Source organism: Anas acuta, chromosome 12 (genome assembly GCF_963932015.1).
Source record: "Anas acuta chromosome 12, bAnaAcu1.1, whole genome shotgun sequence".
NCBI classification, from domain to species: Eukaryota; Metazoa; Chordata; class Aves; order Anseriformes; family Anatidae; genus Anas; species Anas acuta.
Window position 1 is genome coordinate 4,033,549 of NC_088990.1, and position 21,958 is coordinate 4,055,506.

Sequence of the window (21,958 nt, forward strand, 5' to 3'; positions counted from 1 at the left end):
AAGCACAAAAACAAAAAAAAAAAACACAACATCTTAAGATAGATCCAAACACACTGTCATAATACTCCTTGGTGACTACATTCATTTTCCACAGCACTGGAGACAACTGTACAGGAAGCCAACCAGCCTAGCAATGAAGCCTCATATCACCTCACTTAGGAAAAATATCAGATGCTACAAAGAATTTAGGGGATGGGAAAGGATGTACTGGAGCTATCATTGGAATAACAATGATCTGTAGAGCTTTGGGGTCTACGTAGATAGTGCATGAAATTCAAAGAACTACAAATACTAGTTTTGGTAGTTTTTAACCTATTTCCAAATGCATTTATATACATAATACCTTCAAACACTCAGTGCAAGACTACAACACAGAGTTACATACCTACAGAATTAAATTCTTAGTAGTCTGCTTTTTCTACATCTCAGATTCAACTCCACTGGAGTAAAACTGACCAAAGCCAACCAGAAAACCTCCAGTCCGCCTCCTCTGTTATGTAGTCAATAACCTCACACAAAGCAAATGCCACAAATGGAATAAACACTGAATTCAAATGTAATCTTGACCACTTTCAAAGCTTTTTTCCTGCTCTATATAGCTGTGTCACAGTGAGTCTTCCCCATAAAACTTGATTCCAAGCTTTTAAACAATCAAAACACAAAAACCCAAATCATTTTATTTGACCTTCATTATTTAGGTCTGTGTGCCAGGTCTAATCAGTTATCACAAGCACATTCTACTTTTTAAGAGACTGTAGAAACGCATTTTCCAAACTAAAAGGAACAGAATGCATTGTTTTGATGGTACAGCCTGAAGCCGTTTATCTGAGTTTTATCAAACTATACTCTATCACTGATCAAAGCAGCAATGACAACTTAATGTTCTGTAAAGTTATATACTGCTGCATAAAACTTCCCACTTTTGTCTTGTGGCCTCCGGCTCAGCATGTCATTGGGAGCATATTCAAAGGTCAAGAGACTTCCAGAACTCCTCTGTTCTTAAGTGGCAGCTCCAGCAACAGTAACAGTAGAGAGAAGAGCAAGGTAGATTAATTCCATCAGACTTCTCTGCTCGTGTACCCTAGACATTCCTGTTGTCATTTCTTCTGTCGGATATTTGTCAGACTACTTAGTACATCACTGAATGAACTACTTGAGCATAGGAGTAGAATTTCCATATTGACCTATTATGGATTTCATTACCACCTAAAGACACCTCACTCTTTTATTAAAAATCGGGATTTCATATCAAATCCTTTTCCATTTAATATTTTGTATATGCTGTGTGACTGACAGACTGTTTTTAAAGTTTAGAGGTTACATGGATGTGACATTGTTAACCTGCATTTTAACAGTTTACTGAGGAATCTGGGTTTACTAAAATAACACAATGTGATTCTGTTTAATGAAATGTGTTTAAATGAATTCTACTTGAGACTTATTTAATAAAAAGGCCTAAGAACATGCAACATAACTACTGTATTGCTACAGTTATTTATAAGATCTGACATCTTCATAAAGTTTTAAACTTTAAATCAGTGCTTGTCACGATTACTTAAAACACACTCAACATCTTCAAAACCCCAGCCCACCCCCAACAGACAGGAAGAAAACCCCTGGAGAAACAGGGCTTACAGTGACTTGAGAAACCAACGACTGCTGAACAGTAGGCGAGCCAGGATTCAAGAGGCAGAACCAAATCTCCCAACAACAGAGGATCCTGCTAGATCTGCTCCCATACTCCCAGGAATGCACATATGGTCCAAGTACCTCCACGTTACAAGCAGCATTCAGACTCCTTTGTCTTGGCACAATTTCTTCAGCTACTACCTAAAAGCCCTTGAGGGGGCTTTTAGGGGGAAAAGCCCATGGCCCAAAGCTTAGAAAACATACGTGTTCCTGCAAAGATCTTGATTTTCACGAGTGGAGTGCTGCAAAGCCAGAAGCACAACAGGCTTGAGAGCCCTCCTGTAATAATTACATTGGCTCTCCTCTCCTACGTCCTGATTTCACCTTCACCTCACCACGTTTCTTATTAACTGCTTTTCAGAGATGGAAAGGAACGGTTTGGCAGAGGGGAAGTATGGGAACGGTGGGGCCAGATTCTGCAAGTCTGATGCACGATACCTTGCAAAAGGACCTCAAGTGAAATAGTAGGGAACAAATGGCAACCAATGGACTTTTCTAGGTCTATGAAAATATACTCACACAAACACACACAGGAGATTTTGATGTGTCACTGGAAATCAAAATGGAAGATAAACTGGACACCATCAAGTCACAGGAAGTCTTGCACTAATATATTCTTATCTTTTAAAGACATTTGCTCTACCAGGAATATAATAAAAAATGTTAATGATTAGAAATCAAATGGTGTCATTTTGAGAGATGTCTCTTTCCAGAGATGTGATGAGACCAAAACTCTAATTAAGACTTGTGACCATTACGAATTATCAGACCAAGCGGGAACCCTTACAGGTCAATCATCCTCTGCCAGTATCAAAGAAAGAATTTAAATGTAATTAACATGGTCTGAAATTGTGAGATACTGCACTCCTCTCTAAGACACTCAGAAATCTATATATGAGCTCAGCAACTGCATAAGCACACTGTTCATCTATTAAATAGTCAAACTCAACGAGACGCAGATATTCCAGATAAAAGGATCATCAAAAAAATGATGTGACCTAAGAAAAAAGTGTGACTGAACACGAATAATCTTGCTAAAACACGCAAGAAAAAAGTTGAGATCAGTAAAGAGTTGTACATTTTGAGCAACTTTTACGTATTGTAAAACGAATATCAGAAAACCCTGATGCTTGATAGAACCTTGGTCTCTACACTTTTACCTCAATAGGATTTAAACCTTCAAGTTATTGACACGAGACCATGACACCAATTTCAATTTGTCCCTAATCATTTTTCATTTTTCCAGACATGCAATGACCACAGCTGTTTTAAAGACCTACGTTTCATAAAGCTGCAGGTATTTGGAAATGAACTGAGCCACATCAAGATTTCTTTTTTTTTTCTTATTACTAAATACAACATGGCCATTAAAATAGCTTCATTTCCAGATGCTTTTTCCAGTATTTTAGCTCAATGACAATAGCAAACGTTAAGTTAAATTTGCTAGCCCAGTACCACTCGTACACAAAGCAATATTTGAATACACGATTTAAATGTTACAGTGATGGCTTCTTCCAACTGTTTCCTATTAGTTTCCTGATTAATGAATTACAACACATACACACTTAGCACATGCATTTCTTACAACCTGCTGTGCAACACCATAATAAGCAATACCACAGGCCATTGTTGAAGGAGATGTTTTGGTTATTTTTTTGTTGTTTCTTAACGTCATTTCTGATGCAGTTACAGGAAATATTTCAGTTCCAGTACACCCAATACAAGCCTATCTAGAAGAAGAGTTGGAACAACAGAAAAAAATCTATATTAGAAAGACATTTAAAATTGAAAATATAGCTGTAGAAGTTTTCTGACCATGTTTATACTAGTGTTTTTGCTATCAGCATCCAGCAACATTACAAACCTTTCACAGTGTACTAAAAAATGTTGTGTAATACTAACAAAGAGGCTTTCAAAAGACTCTCGATGAAGGGAAGTGGCACGGAAGTATCAAAAAAAATACCTAAGAAAGGGCAAGCAGACAAATAGAGAATAGTGAACAGGTCTGTATGTACAGATGACTCATTCTGACACTACACAGGTTAGGGTATACAGAAAAACTTCAGTTCATAAAAATTTCCAAGAATTTAATGGATTTTTTTTTAATCTGTCTTCACTTCCCTCCCCATAAATTTAAAGCACTCAGAAGTACTAGTAGTCCTCCTGAGAATTTAAACCAAACCAAATGTTTGAGCAATGCAGACTCTGTTACAAAATCTCACACCACCAACATCCTTTAATTAAATAGGCACCACTGTGTTTGGACATGCATGAAAGCTAATCTGTTAAGGAACACCACTGGTACAATACCCTACCCTGTGCTTTGGTCACCTCTATTTAGGTCACCAAGCCCAACAACAGTCAGTAACCATCCATGTGGCCATTTTGTTCTCAGCTCTTCTGAGACGACTTTCTTCTATCATTTCCATTTTCAATGGAATTTTTTATTATTAAAAAATATCTTTCTTATGGGTTGTCAAGATAGGGCTGTATGGTAGCCAGCAAAATCAAAATGTGTCAGTCTTTTCCTCCTAGAAATCCCAAGTATGTCTTAAAGATACTTTAAGGTATTTTTGTTGCACTTCTACATTATTACAGCATAATTACTGAAGCCTTACTAATTCTGATGTTAAAAGTACACTAACAGGCAAGTGTTGCTAAGTTCTACATTAATTTAGTTCAGGAAAATGTTTTCCTTGTTGAATGTAACAGCTAGTGTTAATTTCAGTCGGTAAACTGACTCTGGTAAAGTTTATGTCCTGTGTAACAAACCATTGCTGGATTTAGTTTATCGTATAAAACAATTTGTGCTAAGAAAAAAAAATTTGTTTTAAATAAAAAATTAAGACATCATGTGCCTCAGAACAAACAATATATTATGATAAGAACTGGGAGAGATTTTTATTTAAGAGTCCATGCTCCTTTAAATAGTCACAGACTTACAAAGTGCAAAGCTCATGTAACCTAATCTATGTTTTCCTCAAATCCCCACAAGTCCATTTACTTAAAAACACCACACTCCTGGATTAGTGCCTGGCGTACCAAACCTGTCCCGTCGTGCATATTTTTATACATGTTACTAAATTAGGAAAGCAGAGTGGACTAAGGTTATGCCAGCTCCGAAAAAAAGAACAGGGTCTGCATCAGTTTGTGCCTTAGCTTTTAAAGTCCCAATCATTATAAAAAAAAAAAAAAAGTGCTTTAATATGTATCAAAGCAACGTATCCTAATCAGAGACAGTAACAAAAGCAGAAGGGAAATATAGGGGAAAAAAAAAACAACACCACCAAACCCACAGATGTATTCTTTCTTCCACCCCCTCATTTTGAAGACTCTAAAACAAAATATGGAAAACAAGTTTAATAAGTGAGTTAGACTACATATTTCCATGTCAGGTCCAGAAAAAGAATAGCATTATTGGCATGCTGCAGCCCTGATCAGTGGAAATCTACTGTGAAAAGGGAGGTAGGGAAAGGCATGTAAACATAACTTCTTAATTAAGATTTACTGAAATACCCTATATTGAGCTCTATTCAGAATTACTAAGCTGAATGTTCAAGAAGTCTTTACCAGTGAAATACTGGTATGAATAGTAAATACAGATATTGTACTTTATGGTGACTTGGAAAAAAAAAAGAAAAACAAATATGCAGTTCTCACATCTCAAAGCTTCTGGTGCCCCCAGCTAGCAAAGCATATTGCTAGGTCTGCTTTACTTCGCAATTATCAACTAACATTAACGCTCCTAGAGTTACTTTATAAACAGGCAGAGCAGTTTATACAATCAACAATTATAGTTTGATTTATAATTTTAATAGTGACTGAAGCCTTCCTATCATTACCCCTGAAGTTACCTATCCAAAAGAAAATGGCATTGTATTTAAGTAATATTTTTCCAAGTTCATCTTCACAAACTCTTCCAGCCTTCTGGAAACACACGCTGTTTCAGTTACAACAACTCACTGATCTTACCACTATATTTCCTACTAACTTAGAGGGTTATTAGTTATGGAGAGATAATTACTCATTTCCTAATAACGGGTAGGAAGACTCAGTCCTCCCCAATATTAAATACGACCAACCTCAAAAAGGTGTGGTCTTCACAAATGGAATGGGAACACCCAAGTTCTATTTCTGGCTAACACTGACTCCTGCTGTGGCCTGGAGCAAATCACTTCTGTTAAAAACACTTTTTTCCATCTGTAAAATGAGGATAACACTCCCTTATCAGCTTCACAGGATCTTTCTCAAATGCTTTGAAGTTTTATAAGTCTACAAATGTATTTTAATGAGGCTTAAACTGACTTTATTTCTAAAACAATTTGCCTTAAAGAAAAAGGATTTGAATAGAAATGCAGATTATATATATCACTAACCTCCCCTAAATATTTTTGCAGTCTGTACTTCAAAAATAGCAAAGGCATACAAATAATTTTTCCATCAGATTCAACCTAAACGAAGCAAAATGGCAACAAGTGGATGCAATATGCAGTAATCTCAGGAGAACACAGAAATGTCAGCTCGAAATGGAAGCAACGTGTTTCCTTATACGGGGAAGAAAGAGCATCTGCTAAACCTGGGCTTGAGTCCTGCAGAGACCTGCACCTCCCTGCAGCCACCACCGCGAGTGCTCCCTTGTCACCTGCACTTTCACTTTGCAGATCAAAGAACTATCATCACACAGATTACGTAAAATTTGTTATTATTTGACTGCATGTTTTTGCCTGATCAATGCACTCAGCTCGCAGCATTTAAGAGTTGTTCCCTGACAACAAACACAAATGGAAACTTGGTCTAGCCCATATAAAGACAACTGCTGATACGTGTATTTTTTTCCATCTTAACGGGAATTTTGCCAAAAGATGTGCTGGGATCATAAACCATACCCTATTCTTTGTTTAATTACTTAGCTTTTGCTCTTGACTTGGCAAAACATTAAGCTCTTCATTTTAGTAAATCTATAATTAACTCCAACATGTGCTGAGTAAACATAACCTCATTTTTAATTAAATCTTAGAACAAGATGCTACGACTTGCCATTTCTAAGGAGAAGTGTTTGTCAAGCAATGTGCAATCAAAAGCCTAATCCTTGTCAAACACAAAACTTAAGTCCAACCGCGTATAACCCACCTTCTTTTCAGTTATCTGTTGTTCAAACATGCATTCACCATCTACAGGACCAAAACGTAAACCTGAAGAACCATCAATTCACATCAAAAGTTTCTGAGGCTAAAGTAAAGCCAAGTGTGAATGGAAACACACCAAAGCTGAGATAAATGTAGCTTTGGGACTCCTCACTAATCTTTGTTCCAGTACAGCTTATTGGATTATTATTATTTATTTTTTTTGCAAGTGATACAGTACTTCTTACAGAAAAAGGCAAAATAAATATGATTTCTCAAGCATGAAAGGAATTGAACATGTAATATATACTATATATATACACACTTTATAAATGTCAGGAAAAAAGGGAGCTAAGTAGTCATTTCTAAGTCAGAAGGTTCAGAAATTTACTTCAGACAACACATAGTAATAGGAATAGCTACAATTATAAATTAAAATTAAACATCAACTCTCTGAATACAAAGAAAGCTTTAAAAGTTAAGCTATAACAAAAGTTAAGTTATTGTTATAACAAGAAATGACATCAATCCTGATTTATGCTACAACTAAGGTTTTTCAAAAAGGATTTCTGGCATTACATATTTCCAAATAGTCCTCAAGAATTTAGATGAGTAATGTGCTATAGTTACACAGTAGAAAGCTTCACCAAAGTTTACTTGATGTTCAAGAATTAGAGATTCAAGCATCATATGAAAGAACCAATAAATTGTTTGGGACAGATGCTATTAGACTTACAGTTTACAGAGCAAAAAAATGCTCAGTGTTTTAATGAAAAAAGCACTCGGGAGAATTTCAATTTCAACATGCTTATTCTGGACCTTTTTTGCTATTTGCCTTTCAACAAGTTCAGCTCCATCATCTTTCAAAGCTCTCACACCACTGTGTAGATGTGTGAGGAAAGCCACATGGTTTCGGTGGTTGCATGCAATTCAACAAGGTGCTTGCTCTGAGACCAAAGTGCATGATGTTATCGACCAGTGACACTGATTTGGTCGTGTTTGCTGAGCACAAAGGTAGGATTATTATTTACACTACAGGAGTGCTACAGTATAGAAGGTACTTTCTCATCTCCAAGCAACACGGTTTCCATGCTTCATCACACCCTTCTCTCCCCCATCAGTCTCAAGCCGTCTGACTTCTTTAGGAAACCAAGGCCAATGCATTCATGCTGTCTGCATGTATTTTTGTCGTTCTCCCCCACATCCTCTCTCAAAATAGATTCTTAAAACTAGTTGGACAGACATGACCAAACCTGAGAAAGAACAGAGGTCTTCAAATTACTCAATTCCAACAAGCTGTAAGAAAACAGGTATATAAAGACTAAAACCTTCGTGCCCATCACGTTGAAGGTAACCTGCAGGACAGACTCACCCTTTGTTAGAGTCTAAAGGATGCCTGTGATGACCGTTTGAAATGTTTTAAAATTAAAGCTATGCTGAATTTTCTATAATGAAACAAATACTAACAATGAATGTTAACAGCACAACTGTGGCACAAAAACATTTAAAACCGGTAATAAATTACCACATGCTATTAGCTTCATTGCTTTTCCATTCTTACTCAACTAATGACAAACTAATGACAACAGAAACCATTCTTCAAAATATCAAGTGCAATAGCAATGTGCCCTAAGTGTCTGAGCACCATTTACCATCCAACTGCTCCACAGATGTATTGAAGAGATTTATTTGTATCCTTAATCAGCTGCTACAAAGAGGGGGCACCATCTTTATAAATATCCACGTAGTTTTAACAAAAACTGAGAGTACTTGGAACACCAGACACTGGGAAAGGAGAGACGAGAGGAATGATAGGTCAACAACTCCCAAGTAAGCTTTTTATGGGATGACATCACTGTGCTGCAGGTTGGCCTATCCGGTTACCCAAGGTGAACAGTGATCAGCCTTTCTTAACTGGATCCACTGCTGTGATAAAGGGTTCACTGCCACTTGTGTGATATCTGTGCAGTCGGAGATAAAATAATGGTCACAGGTTTTGAAAAGTTACTTCCACAAGTAACCTTCAGGTAAAGGCAGTGGTCATTTCTTTAATGCAGCTTTTTTTAATTCTGCTCCATTTGCAGAAATTAAATTTAATCTTCAGTGGTAACTTACTGTTTTTACGAATCACTAAAAGGAATGAAGGGCTGTTTTTGCCTAATCTTTGCTGCAATGCTGTATCTACCGTAAAGAACACAGTTAGCAATAACCCAGTGAAATCACACCTCATCTGGCTTTGTTTTATTAGCTTTGCTAGTTTTCCTGACAGAATGCTATTTAACACTCTGTTATGAAGATTAATGCTACCAATATAATTGAGAACAATTCATCAAAACTTACTATTTGGTTCTACTTTTCAATTGCTGAGTATCAGTGGCATTTTCAAACTTGAGTATACATTTTATAAAGTCATCTTTAAAACCCTCACAATCTGTTTAAATAAAACTAAGAAAACATGCACAAAAGCCCCTTTCAGGAAACGTTACGTTTAGGAAACGCTCAATGCACTAGATTAGCTGGGCAAACTCTCCCGTGTAAGTGAAAGATTAATCTTGCTTGGACTGATAACACATAAGCTGTATGACATCCAGCCACGTTGACAGTGACAGCACCTGAACAGACAGGAGTAGTTATGATAGAAGTGATGGCAAATGTATACATCAGTGGTACTCTACCAGCAAAACAAAGACCAGACATCCCCGGATTCTCCAATTTAAAAGTAGCTACAGGAGTATTATTTCTAAATATGCAAAATTTTCACGGACTCAAAACAAAATGCGCTTAGTGATGATGCTCAGTACCAAATTTCGTGTAAAATTCAGGGGATATTTAATGCAGCTTTTCTATGCAGTCGATACCAGTTCCTAATCAAATGTGGTAGACTTGAAATCAACTCTTTAGTAATGTAAATTATCCTTTTGAAAGTAGTCTTTTTTGGAACCTTTTTAAGTTAATGTGTGAAGTTTTGCAGCAAATGTGTCACTTTTTCTTTGAACAAGTCTTTCTTTCATGGTACAGCACCATAAGGTAAATTATCTTTGAGGAACATAAAGCACACTCAAGTCACTCCTTTCTTTTGAATGTAGGACATCTTAAAATTGATAGAAATTTTACTGGCCTTGGGTCATAACGTTTAACAGGTTTATCTAATTTCATTCCAGAGCATTTAAATAGCCTTTTTTCCTTAATCACAATCATTCTTTGACTTGTTTTACAAAGCTTATTATGCCTAGAGAAGTAGAAGGAAAGGACAGCTAGATTTCTGCAACCACGACTTCAAGGAACCACTACAGAATATTTCTTGAGAATAAGCCATGTGAACGTACAAGCACATGAAAGTCACATTGAAGAACTTTGTTAAAATTCGAGCCAGAAGCTAGTCCTGTTAGACTAAGTTACATGTTTTTTTGCTTTATTTTTTGAAATAATGACCTTATATTTTGTCATCTCTACAGATCAGAAAACTCAAATATCCCAGAGCAAGATTAAAAATAAAACAATGAAAAAAAATTTAAAAATCATTGTCGTCTTATCTGGAAAGATAGATGGGAGATGGAAGATGATGAATCTGTTACTTCTGCTTATCAAAGTATTTAGAAGGCAAAAAAATAATTCAAAATCTGCCTATGGCCAACTCTTTCTGACTTTGTGTCACATTCACTTTGAATAAATTTTGCCTTTTTATTATAAACTAGAAAGACCAACATTTGTTATCTACTGTCACAGTGAGGTGGAACTGCCATAGGCAAAGCTACTGGACACATGTCTTTACAGAAGAAGTATGAGGCTCTTTGGCTAAAAAGACAGAAGAAAGGCTGGAATACTTCATATTCTCTAAAACCAGAAGAAACCTCATTTTATCATAATGACATTTGTCATTAGCGTTTTATGTTTTCTTGAAGAAATTCAATGTTTTCTTGTTACAACGGCAAACACTGTTATACAAATACTTTTTTTCCCCCTGCAGAAACATTTTTCAGGACTTTTCTTTACCTCAAGTCCATACAGCACCTTATTTTTTAAGTATAAAACGCACCTGGCACAATGAAGTACAACAGCAATCCCTGCCTCCTCTTTAAATCCAAGTTGTACCATGCTTCAGCTCTAAGACCTGAATAAACCTAGAGCAGATCACTGTGCAAATTAAGTTCAAATGGATTTTGTCATTGCTCTAATCCCTCACGCATTTGTACTTACCTGCAGGTAAATATTTCAGCTGGTTGTTAGCCAAGCGAAGATGACGTAAAGATCTCAGGCGACCAATCTCTGGACACACAATTTCGAGGGCATTATCACTTAGGTCCAGAAACTGCAGTTTAACGAGGGAGCCAATGGCTTGTGAGAGAACAGATTAAAACGTGAATGTGACCCAACAGTAATGTTAACATCTTAATAGGACTATGAGGGGATAAAAAGCCACAGCACCTAACACCTAAGTCTGAGCAGATTTTGATGCATTAAAGCCAGTCTGACAACTGAATGACATAGTTGGTGGAAATGCTCACCTATCTAACAGTAGTGATGGCAATGAGATGGGGAGAAAGAAAGAAAAGGATGTACACAGAATATTTCCAATTCTAGATTTTCCTCAGATGATTCTGCTCTGAAATATTTTTCCATTCCTTGGCTTTGAGTCTATCCAATCTAGAAATTCAGACAGAGCTGAAAGTACTTTCCTGAGGATAGACGCACAACTCTACTGTTAGTGCAAGGAAGGAAAACCAGTACAAATCCTCAATACTTCAGGTTTCAAAACCTAAAGCAGCATATTATTCTGGATGGTAACCAGCTCAAAGCAGAAGATGCTCTGGATTTTAATTTCTGTAGTTAAGTGCCATTAGCCTTTTCAGTTTCTTCAATTAGAACTGAAGCAAATAGCCTTTAAATGCTTTTGATAATTCATTAAAAGAATGTAATAAAATGCAAACAAGGATATTATCAAGTAAGGGCTACACTGGTATGCTTTGTACAAAAAATCTTTAATGTTTTATGGGAAAATAAAGGAAAAATAGGCCTCATCAAAGAAGAAAAATGAATATTTCATGATTCCTGCCACTTATTGTGTGAGCTGGTAGATTACTTACCTTCAGGTACAACAACTATGTTATTTGAATGAAGGTACCTGGGGGGAGGAGAAAAAAAGCAGAGGATACCACCTGTTACCCTCAAGGACTTCTGCTACATAATCAGTTTTTAAAATATCCAATTTCAGACTTAAAGAGCACCCTCGAAACCTCTCTATAACCACAAAAGCTATGGAAACTGTATAAATACTTGGCAGTTGCCAGTTTAAGTTTCACTTAGACTATTAAATGATTAACATAAAAATAAAGCAATAACAATTATTTAAAATATAACATTCACAGTTAGAATAATGGGCTTAAGTTTTGAGAGTCGTAAGAAAACAAGAAAAATAAAGCACAAAGAATAACCAAAATGGACCATACCATGAATCACCAGGTTATCCCACATCAAAAACAGGTTAAAACAACAAAAAAAACTCAAACCCACACAAGAAATACCAATTACACACATTGCTCGCTGTACATGAAAAAAATCTTGCACCATGATTGATTGCCTGAAGAAACACACATAATCAATTCACCTCAATTGGTTATTTCAAATCTAGATGACATTTTTCCAGATAAAAGCCTAGTATTACCATTGTCACTTAGGTAGCTACTGAGGGTGACCAGATCTCTCATTAAAAATATTCAGCACCCTCTGCTGGAACTCTTCCAGCACTACTAGGAATTTAAAAATTATTTTATGTGATTTTGTATATTTTAGTTTTCATATCTAAAATCATCATTGCTGCAAACAAATAAATGGTTCCTGTAGAAAAGAATAGCAACAATTTTCAAGTATTGATATATTTTTGAAGAAATACTGAATATTCAGTGCTGAGTTGCTTAAGGCACACAAAGTGGTTTGTTTGCACAGCACATTTTTTTCCATTCTATTCAAACAGCATTTCCAAGAGCAGGAGCTTGTCTTTTCAGTGAGGTAGAGGCAGTACAAGGAAAAAGAAGTACGAACACCTAAACTGCATGTTACACCTGAGCCTTCTTTTTCTTTAAAAATTGCAGACATTCAAAGTTTCCTAGAAATGTAGGAAACACAGGGACAGCTGATATGTTTGTTCGCAGAAATCCTTACGTATAACCTCAGGATGAGAATTCTCCTACTCATTTCAGCTGCAATTCCTGAAAATACTTGTGACTATTTCACTCAGGCAAGTTAAAAGATGTATATGATGAGGATTTACAAGTAACTCAGTGACAGACACAATACACATAGAAACAAACAGTAGTGAAGTTCTTAAACTGACTGATGTGAAATTGACACGTACTGTTAGAGCTACGCAAATCATGGGCTCACTACAGTTCTCTGTAGGCCACTATAATGCATGGGATAACGGTCGTACACCTAAGCTTGCTGAACCCCAAATTATTAGGTCGGACTCCTACAGTTCAGTGTTTGTAAGAGATTATTTTAAGCCGTAATTTACACAGGCTAAAGGCTTCATCAGATAACATGGAGATTTCCTGATGCCCTGTGGCAAATCATTAAACACTAATCATATCAAGTACAAAAATATTTATTTTACTGCTTCAGAGCATAAACAGACTCATAAGGCTCAGGCATGATGAGACAAGACTGTTTCTTAAGCAAGTTGGAGACTGCAGTGACCTACAAAACTGCTCAATTATGGTCGTGTGTACCAGAAAGGTGTGGTTTCAAGGGCCAAATTATGATGACAAGATCTGACACTTGAATGCATCAGCCTACTCAGATATACACCTCCACCTCTTTGGAGCTTTCCCTTAAATAAACAGAATCAATGGTCCCTCAATTACTAATTCAAAGCAAACCAAATGAGTTATAAGGGGGTGTCCCTTTTAACCTCCCAACGCTATTATGCAAAGAAATCAGAGCCTGACAAGAAAAAAAAGTGGGAGGGAACAAATCGTTGGCTCAGGACTTACAACTTCAAATTAATTGCCAAAATAAAACAGTTCATATGACATCCATTCTTTGGACAGGATTGGATAAACTATTCTGCCTACAGCCATCATTATTAAGTAGTTACTACCCCCACTTGCTCATTTCTGCTCCTATTTGACAAAGTCTGACTAGGTTCCAATATAAGAAGAGTCTACAATCAGCAAATCAAGAATGATAATATCCATAGTAGCTGGCAATCAGCAACTAGGGGTGTGCTGGAGGCAGTAGCTTGTTGCTCTGTCGCTGTCGCAAGCACACGGCCATTGCTTTTGGAGGTTCAGTGCTTTGTCAGGGTGACAACAGTCTGCACGGGAGCTGTGGGTAAGCTTTCTTCTTCCCTTAATAGCTTAGACATTTGCATAACAAATCCTGTTATACAGTAAACTAGAAATTATAAAAAAAAATACATGACTGAATAGATCTGGATGTACCCGTTAAAAAAAAAAGAAAGAAAACCAACACAAAATGACCCTTTCTTTCCCTCCAAGAAAATCCTTCACACTTAAGAGACAGGTTATGTACAAGCAATACATTATGAAATTATTTTAAGATAAGATGGATCAGCATAATAAAAATATATTAGAAGTCCTACACAAACTCACAATTCCACGAGGTTTGGAAGCTTCTGTGCAAGGTTTTCTGGCTGAAAAAGAGTTAGAGATTTTTTAGGTTTTAAAACAAAGAACAGACATATTGAGTACCCAACTCATTTTAATAACTCTAAAACATGTTAGCAGCTAGTCAGAGGAAAGCTGCAACGAGGAGTTGGCATACAATACCCTATCTCCACACCCCCACATACTCTCCATCAGTGCAATCTGGGATATATCAAGGGCGAGCAATTCATTCCTGAAACTGAACTACAGCCTGGAGGTGAAATTCACATGCCCTCAAGCAAATGGTAGGCAGACTTCTAGGGCTGAAAAGATGGAACATAAAACCTCACTTTTGAAAATATATTAAAATGAATTAGTTGAGGCTGAGAGACTGATAAAAAGCCGTAAGCTTTACAAACTAAGCAGAACAGGAACTATACAAGATATCTAACCGTAATGTATTTTGTTTTGTAAGGCTGACAAACTTGTGTAGCTTAATCAATAACCACCAAACCAGAAGTGCTGAATCGAATGAAGCAGATTTCCATATTGACATGTTAAAATGCATATCGTTTTCCAACTGCTGATGCCTAGCTGCAGTTCTGCTCCCTGATGGCTCTAATAACCAGGAACATCTACCACAAAATGGGCTTGCCAAGTTCCAAATGTCATGTTGGTAATGGCACTTAACGTTACCCAAGGTTAAGACAGTTTCATTGCTTAAAAAAAATGCACATCAAACAGATTTTATCTGAACAAGACCACTTTTTACATTATCCTTATATGCACAAACTTTAAGAGGCTTGATCACATGGTCAGTTTCCTTTTAGAGAGACCCAGCAACTTGCACTGTCATGTAAATTTAATCTGTATTATTACCTAAAATTCTTAACATTGTATTTATAAATTTATTATGAAGAAACGCCAACCTGAAAAACTAATGACATGATATTCTTACATAACCAAAATGCCACATCCTTGATCTAAGGACACAAAAAATGATTTATTTTTAACTAGGGAGCCACAAATGTTGGCTCCATAATAAATGTATCAGTTGGTATCAAGACTCAAGAAACAGGCTACAACTAATCAGCTGTTGCCACCTACTGGCACGTTGGCTGCAGTACACATCGTCAGCACAACTCGGTACAGCTTAATCTGAGCAAAACATAAAAGGCTGCAACATGCTTCAGTACAAATATGAAACAAAACTTGAACTTAAAAATGAAGGAATATGAAAAAACGCTCTTTCATTCTAAGCCCTTTATTAGAATAATACCACTAATCTGAAATACAAACTATTTTCACCTGGTACATGAGGTTTATAGCTTTATTTTTAACTGCTTCATTCTCTAAGACAGAGAAACTCAAGAGAAACAATTTGACAGTTTGGGAAATCTATCACAGAAATTCTGCTCATCTTCTTGAGTATGGCAAAACCAACTGCTCTAAGTCAAAGTCATTCAATACGACACCCCACAACAACATTAAGATGAAAAAGAACTATTCACGATCTGTCCGTCTACTGAGGAGTAAAAGTCAGCGACACGCAGACTGCCGTCTGTCGGTGACACAACAACAAATAACAATGATAAATGAATAATCACTTCTGCCACCACTTCAGGGAAGCTTGCCTCACCCTCGCAGGATATTTTTCAGCAAGTGAACCTGCTGATTCACCTCAACAGGACAGCATTGCGCTTTCTGAGTCAGTAAATTAAGACCAACTGTTGTTTGATACAGCTACACCATGCTTCTGACAGGGCCATGAAGGCAAACTTACTTCCTTGTTATAGATGAGGAAATAGGGTCACTGGAAGGGTAATGGTATCAGTCAAACGTTAAAAGAGGAGTAGCAATAAGACTTGACGTGGGGATGCAGGTGTGCTGTACAGCTTTCTGATCTACTACATCAGTCCTCTCATTTCCATCTTGCCAATGAAGACAAAAAATAATTCCTAGGCAAGGTGTACGCAAATTTCGACAGCGTAACTACTCCAGACATTTTCATCCAAATCATCTTTCAAGGACTAGAGTAATTTTAGAAGAGAAAAGAGAAGCAAAGCTTCCTTTAGTCAATGTTTTTCAACTCAGAATCAGCTGTTAGAAGAACAGTGACAGAAGGAAGCACCACCTCCAAAAAAACATAGTGAAGGTTTTGTTTTGATGACTGCTCATAATCTACACAGAAGTATTTATTGATAAGCTAATGCTTATCTCATACAAACTAAGAAGCACAAGGCTGGAAGAGACATTACAGCTACACTTCTGAGACAGGATCGCCCTTCAAAGAACTTGGTACATTTTCTCTTTCAAAAGTCTCCAGTGAAAGGAATACTGCTTCCCTCAAAAACCTATTACAGTCTGCAGCTCTTCTGAAATGAGATTTTTTTTTCCCCTCCCTGTGTAACCAACTACTACTATACTGAGCCCGCGAGTACTACTTTCCTACCAGCAATGGACATAAAATAATACAGTTTCTTCATGAAAGTACTGCTTCATAAAAAACTGATGACCTCTGTTCTCACCCTTCCTCCAATTCCATTTTTAACTCCATCTTCTCTTTTCACAAGAGGAATTAACCTAAATCTCTCGATCTTCTCCTCATAGACTCTGTTCTCTAAAAATCCTTAGTTGCTGCTTTCTTGATTCTTTCCAATTTACCTAGGTTCTTCCATAAGTACGAAGTCCCAGACTACAGTCCTTGCTCAAGCTCATGCTTTAACAGTATCCAAGGACAATCTCCTGCTTTTAACAGAGATCAGGAAACTTCCTATGCACAAAAAGATACCTGCCTTATTTCGTAACATGCTGCTGATTTGATCTATTTTGGTCCACTCCAACTGTACAATCACTGAATTTGAGCGTCAAAAGCTGAAATGTTTACATCAGGTTAATTTTGAAAGCATTTTTAACCATGAATGCTGTATGCCCGTTATATCATTAAGCAGAGGACTTTCCCAAGAAGTGCCAAAATAATTTCCTATAGTACATGCAAACACAAGTGGCTTTCAGGATGAAGATACGCTATAAAACCTTCAGAATCCTTTCAGCTCCTGCCATATGAAGCGAAACCTTTATTAAGGAATTCTAATGCATCATTGTCAAAACTTAAAAAAAAAATACTCCTTAAGGCAAGTACTGGACTTCTTCCAGGAAGCACTGAGAAACATACCATTTTAGTGAATTTTAAGTAGACAAGCCCTCCAAACCCTGCCCTGGTTATTAAATTAACTACCCTACCACAGAGGAGCCCAAGGAAAAAAAAATTGAATTACTTTGAAACTTCAGTGCACTGACAGTGCCAAGCTTTGCCTCTCTAGAATTCTACCAGGTCAGAACAGCTCACACAACTCTAACTACCCCACACTGAATTCCAAGCTCACAGAGTTTGTGAGATTTGTTCAGTTCAGGGAAAAAAAAAAAAAAAAAAAACCACACTCAAAATCAAGACCACCCCAACCCTTAAATTATCTCTTTATTCTTCCCATCAATGACAGCCCACAGACATAAGGGATCACTGGCACCTTATCAGCAAGCTCTGAATTAATCCCAGGGGTTGGCATTGCCTGTAAAAATAAGACACACACCAAGATAAACCTTGTTGAACCCCATGAAGCAATGCAGCCTAGATTGCACAGTATCTACCAGTAAAAGGACCCGACCACTGACACCGAGCTTGACTTCTAAAAGTCAAAAAAAAAAAAAAAAAATACCCCCCAAAAAAGCAATTCTTCACAGAGCTCCAAAAGGCTATAGAGGGAATGGCATAAACTTTCATTTATTACACTCTACATCACCCATGCAAGTTAGAACATAATACAACCGCATGCTTGTAGTGCGCATCAGATGACATCAACAAGGATCAGACTTGCTAAAAGATCATTATCTTTTTAAATTCTCTATTTTTTTTCTCTGTTCCAAAACCAGAATTTATAAACACACAGACAGTAAACATCACAATAAAGAGGTTGTCGTACCAATGTGGTCAGGGAATTTCTTTTCATATAAAGTCTCTCCAAGTACTGCAGCCCCTCATCCTTCAGTAACTCCAAAGGAAAGTGATGGAGATTTCTGTAATTTAAGAACAAGTTCTTGTGCCTTTCCAGCTTTGCCTCAGAGATTGTTTTACATAGTTCTGATGCCATGACTAATCTTGTTCCAAGCACTACATCTAGTGCACTGCATCTTCTGAAAACAGGCCCATTTCTAGGAGACAAGAGGAGCAAAAAAAGACAGTATCAAGGTTTATGTCACGCGTTCTTTTGTGGAAATAGTTATTACAGCTGATAGTCTTTCAAAACACACTTGTTCCTATTAATACATAAAGTACCCAGAACCTCCACACCACCAGTTATGCCAGAAGCAAGTTTTTGACTATTTTCTGCATAAAGTCTCAGTATTCAGACCAGCACTAACAAGATCTTAAGACATACATAATCACACAATGCTTCTTTTTTCCCTGGTCATTTTCCATTGACGTTTTAGACAGTTTTGTCTAAAAAACATCACCAAAAATGAAGGAAAAAACCTCTCTCCTAAGCACTACTGACGTTCTACATCTATTCTGTAGAGTTAAGAAGAATCCATGTATCTTAAGCAAAATAAACACTTTATCAGAGGACGCACATTTGGATCACTTAAAACAACTTCATGTAGATTTTAAGAAGGACTGACAAAAGGCTACAAAAGTTTGCTAAGCTTCTGCATATAAAACTATCAGGAATATTTATGAGTTGCATTTGACGTTGAAGATGGACAGCAAGCATGACCATTTTGAAACAGCATAGTGCAAATTCTACAGCAAGAAAATTTAGTAAGAGCTAGATGTGACTGCAGACTTTCAGCTGTCTTAACTAAAATTAAGAACAGAAAGAACAAGGCATCAAGCTTTAACTGACGTCAAAGCCAAAAACCAAAGTACGAATAAAAGCTAAAAATTAACCTGTATCTGACACCAGACTTTATTTAGCTTCTTCTGCAGATATAGCCAAAATTCTAGTCATTCTTACATTGTGTAGATTTGGGTAAGAGCAACATTCAGTCTTTTCAACTGTCTCAGGACTCAAGAAAACATCATATATCCAGACCATTTATAAATCTAAAGTTGGAGGTTTGCTACAGAGTTGTGTGTATAAATTCATTTACATTAAAAAAAAAAAAAAAAGAATTGCAACTGTTTTCCACCAGTAAAGTTTTTCGTTTTAGCTTATTCTTTCACTAAGAGATAGCTCATAACACCTACTGGAAGCTTAAGTATAGGCTTTCTTGTTGATAACCCTATCTGATTATAAGGTAGCCACTGGAAATAAAACTCAGCTGGAGACTGAGAACCGGACCATCCATGTAGACCAAACTACTTGATCAGTTCTAGTATTTCTCTTGATTCGCAGCTAAGTGGCTTTTAGCAATGACCTATGCCCTTCTGGAAGAATACAGCAATTTTTTTTTCATTGTGTGACATACATACTACTAACAACTTGGATGTAATATCCTGCACTCCTCTTCTAGTCCTAAACTATCCCCAATTCAGGAAACACTAAGACCAGTTCTGTAAGCAAAGGTCTAACATTTTCAGAATTCTTTTTAAGATTCCAAAGTATTGGGCTAACTTAGGTTAGGCTAAACAGTTTTCATGAGAAGAAAAATCGCTGTAACAAACAGTTGCCTCTATCGGCTGTCACTTTCAGGAGACAGCATGCAGGTACTGCTGGCCTGCGGCACTAACTATACTGAAGCTCTCTTAGTTCAGCGGGTAGAGGAAACAAACTCCACATCTGTGATCAGCTTTAAAATAACTCAAGGAGGCACATCAGAATTTTTAAGTCTGTGAGCATTTAAGCACTACCTGCTGCTACAGGAGAAACAGTGAAGGAAAGCTCATCCTCCCTGATAAGTATGAAGCAATCCCAGGCACGATGACCGCTTCTGTGGAGATCATGCCTCGCTCCCTGCTTTTTCCATTTAAAAGCATGGCTTTTAGTTTTTATTTCTGCCTTTAAAAGAACAAAATATTAGGTCAGAAAACACACAGACACCCCACAGCTTTCTGCCTTCTCCAGGGATCACATCTCCATGCTCTGAACTTGCCGAGGCTCCACGAACCCCTTGGACCACGTTTAGCCGTGGACACACAGCTACAGCCCGTGCAAGCCCAGAGCTGCCACCACCACACAGCTCTATTTTGGCTGTTACCCCGAAGGAAAACCCTCCTGGCCGCTTCCACCGGCAGCCAACCCTTTTTATTTATTTTTTTGCCTCTAAATCCCCTTCCCGCACAGGCAGCGGAGCAGAGCCCGGCGGAACAGGCGCCCCCAGCCTCCACAGGGCAGGAGCGGCCGGGCTGAGGCAGACTGAGGCCGGGCACAGCGAGGGGCCGGGCCCCCGGCCTCGGCCCGGGGAAGGCTTCGCACCCACACCGCGGAGACAGCGCCGAGCCCGCGCTCTCCGGGGGGCCGGCAGCGGCCGGGGCGGGCAGCGGGGGATCCCCCCGTCCCCACCGCGACCCGCCCTGCCCCGCTCCCCGGCGGCCGGCGGCCACTCACCGGCGGGCGGCGGGCAGCACCTCAGACCCCCTCCGCTCGGGGCCGCCGCCGGCTCCGAGCACCTGAGGGCGGAGCAGGGCGGGCCGCGGCCGCGCGAGAGCGCCGCGCAACTCTCGCGAGATTTCCCCCAGCCGCCCGCTCTCCCCTCTCAGCCAATCGCAAGGCGTGCCGCTGCGCGGTATCCAATGGGAAGTTCGGTTCTGTCAGGGCTTGGAGGTCCGGCAGCGGCCAATGAGGAGCCGGATCGCCTCAGCGCTTGTCCCGCCTCCTGCTGTGGCGGGGCTGTGAGGGGCAGGGGGAGCACAGTGGGGGAGATCGTCTGTGGTGCTGGATGCGTGGCCGAACTGTTTAACACACCAGTTATCCCTTCCTAACACATTTCAAAGGAAAAATGTCACTTGCAAGCAAAAGTTGTGGCAAAACTCTGTTTCTCCCCCTAAATTTTGTCACAGCTAATGCTTTTTCTCTGCTGACAGCAGACAAAACCCTTAGACAACATACCTATGCCCCCACCTCACATTGTCCCCATTTTTACCTCTGATAGTCGGTCCCGATGAAACTGAAGTGGATCTATGCACTGCTCACCTGGTTTTGGTTTTAAATACGCATGTAGAGTCACTCCCAATACTTAAGACCTATCCTTAGGAAGGTCTTTTTGTTATGTCAGTGTTCTAATGCCAGCAAATTCCCTAATGTTCAGAATATTAAACATTACTGGGTATTAAAAATTCTTAAATTCTTGTTTGCTGAAGATTAGGTCCATAAACTGTCCAAAAATAAAAAATAAAAAATCCCAATTTCTTGTTATTTCCCACAGACTGGTTAATATAAATTCATTATTATTTTTTTTTTTTCTGCTCACAGAAACAAAAGAGCTACAGAGATGAGAGCAATGCTAAAATGTCTTTGGTTCTGCTCTGTCATGAAAACAAATTCAGCTCTCAGAGTGTTTCTGCAGTCATTATAAAACAATTTCCATGGGGATTCAACATAAACT

General features: G+C 38.2%; 1 protein-coding gene across 6 annotated transcripts in view; it reads right to left on the reverse strand.

Annotated features, from left to right (window-relative positions):
• Positions 1 to 21,098, reverse strand: part of LRRC28 (leucine rich repeat containing 28) — a 53,260-nt gene extending 32,162 nt beyond the window's left edge. Inside the window, exons 1-6 of one of the 6 annotated variants that reach the window (XM_068695463.1) lie at positions 20,962 to 21,098; positions 20,265 to 20,412; positions 18,397 to 18,625; positions 14,423 to 14,463; positions 11,897 to 11,934; positions 11,010 to 11,147 (exon numbers count right to left, since the gene is read on the reverse strand). In XM_068695463.1, coding sequence (XP_068551564.1) covers positions 11,010 to 11,147; positions 11,897 to 11,934; positions 14,423 to 14,463; positions 18,397 to 18,564 — 385 coding nt within the window. In that variant the 5' untranslated portion in view covers positions 18,565 to 18,625; positions 20,265 to 20,412; positions 20,962 to 21,098. Of the gene's footprint in view, positions 1 to 11,009; positions 11,148 to 11,896; positions 11,935 to 14,422; positions 14,464 to 18,396; positions 18,626 to 20,264; positions 20,413 to 20,961 lie in introns of those variants that run through there. The other 5 variants (XM_068695464.1, XM_068695462.1, XM_068695467.1 and 2 more) reach the window with 5 other exon arrangements.
• Positions 21,099 to 21,958: the final 860 nt, after the last annotated feature.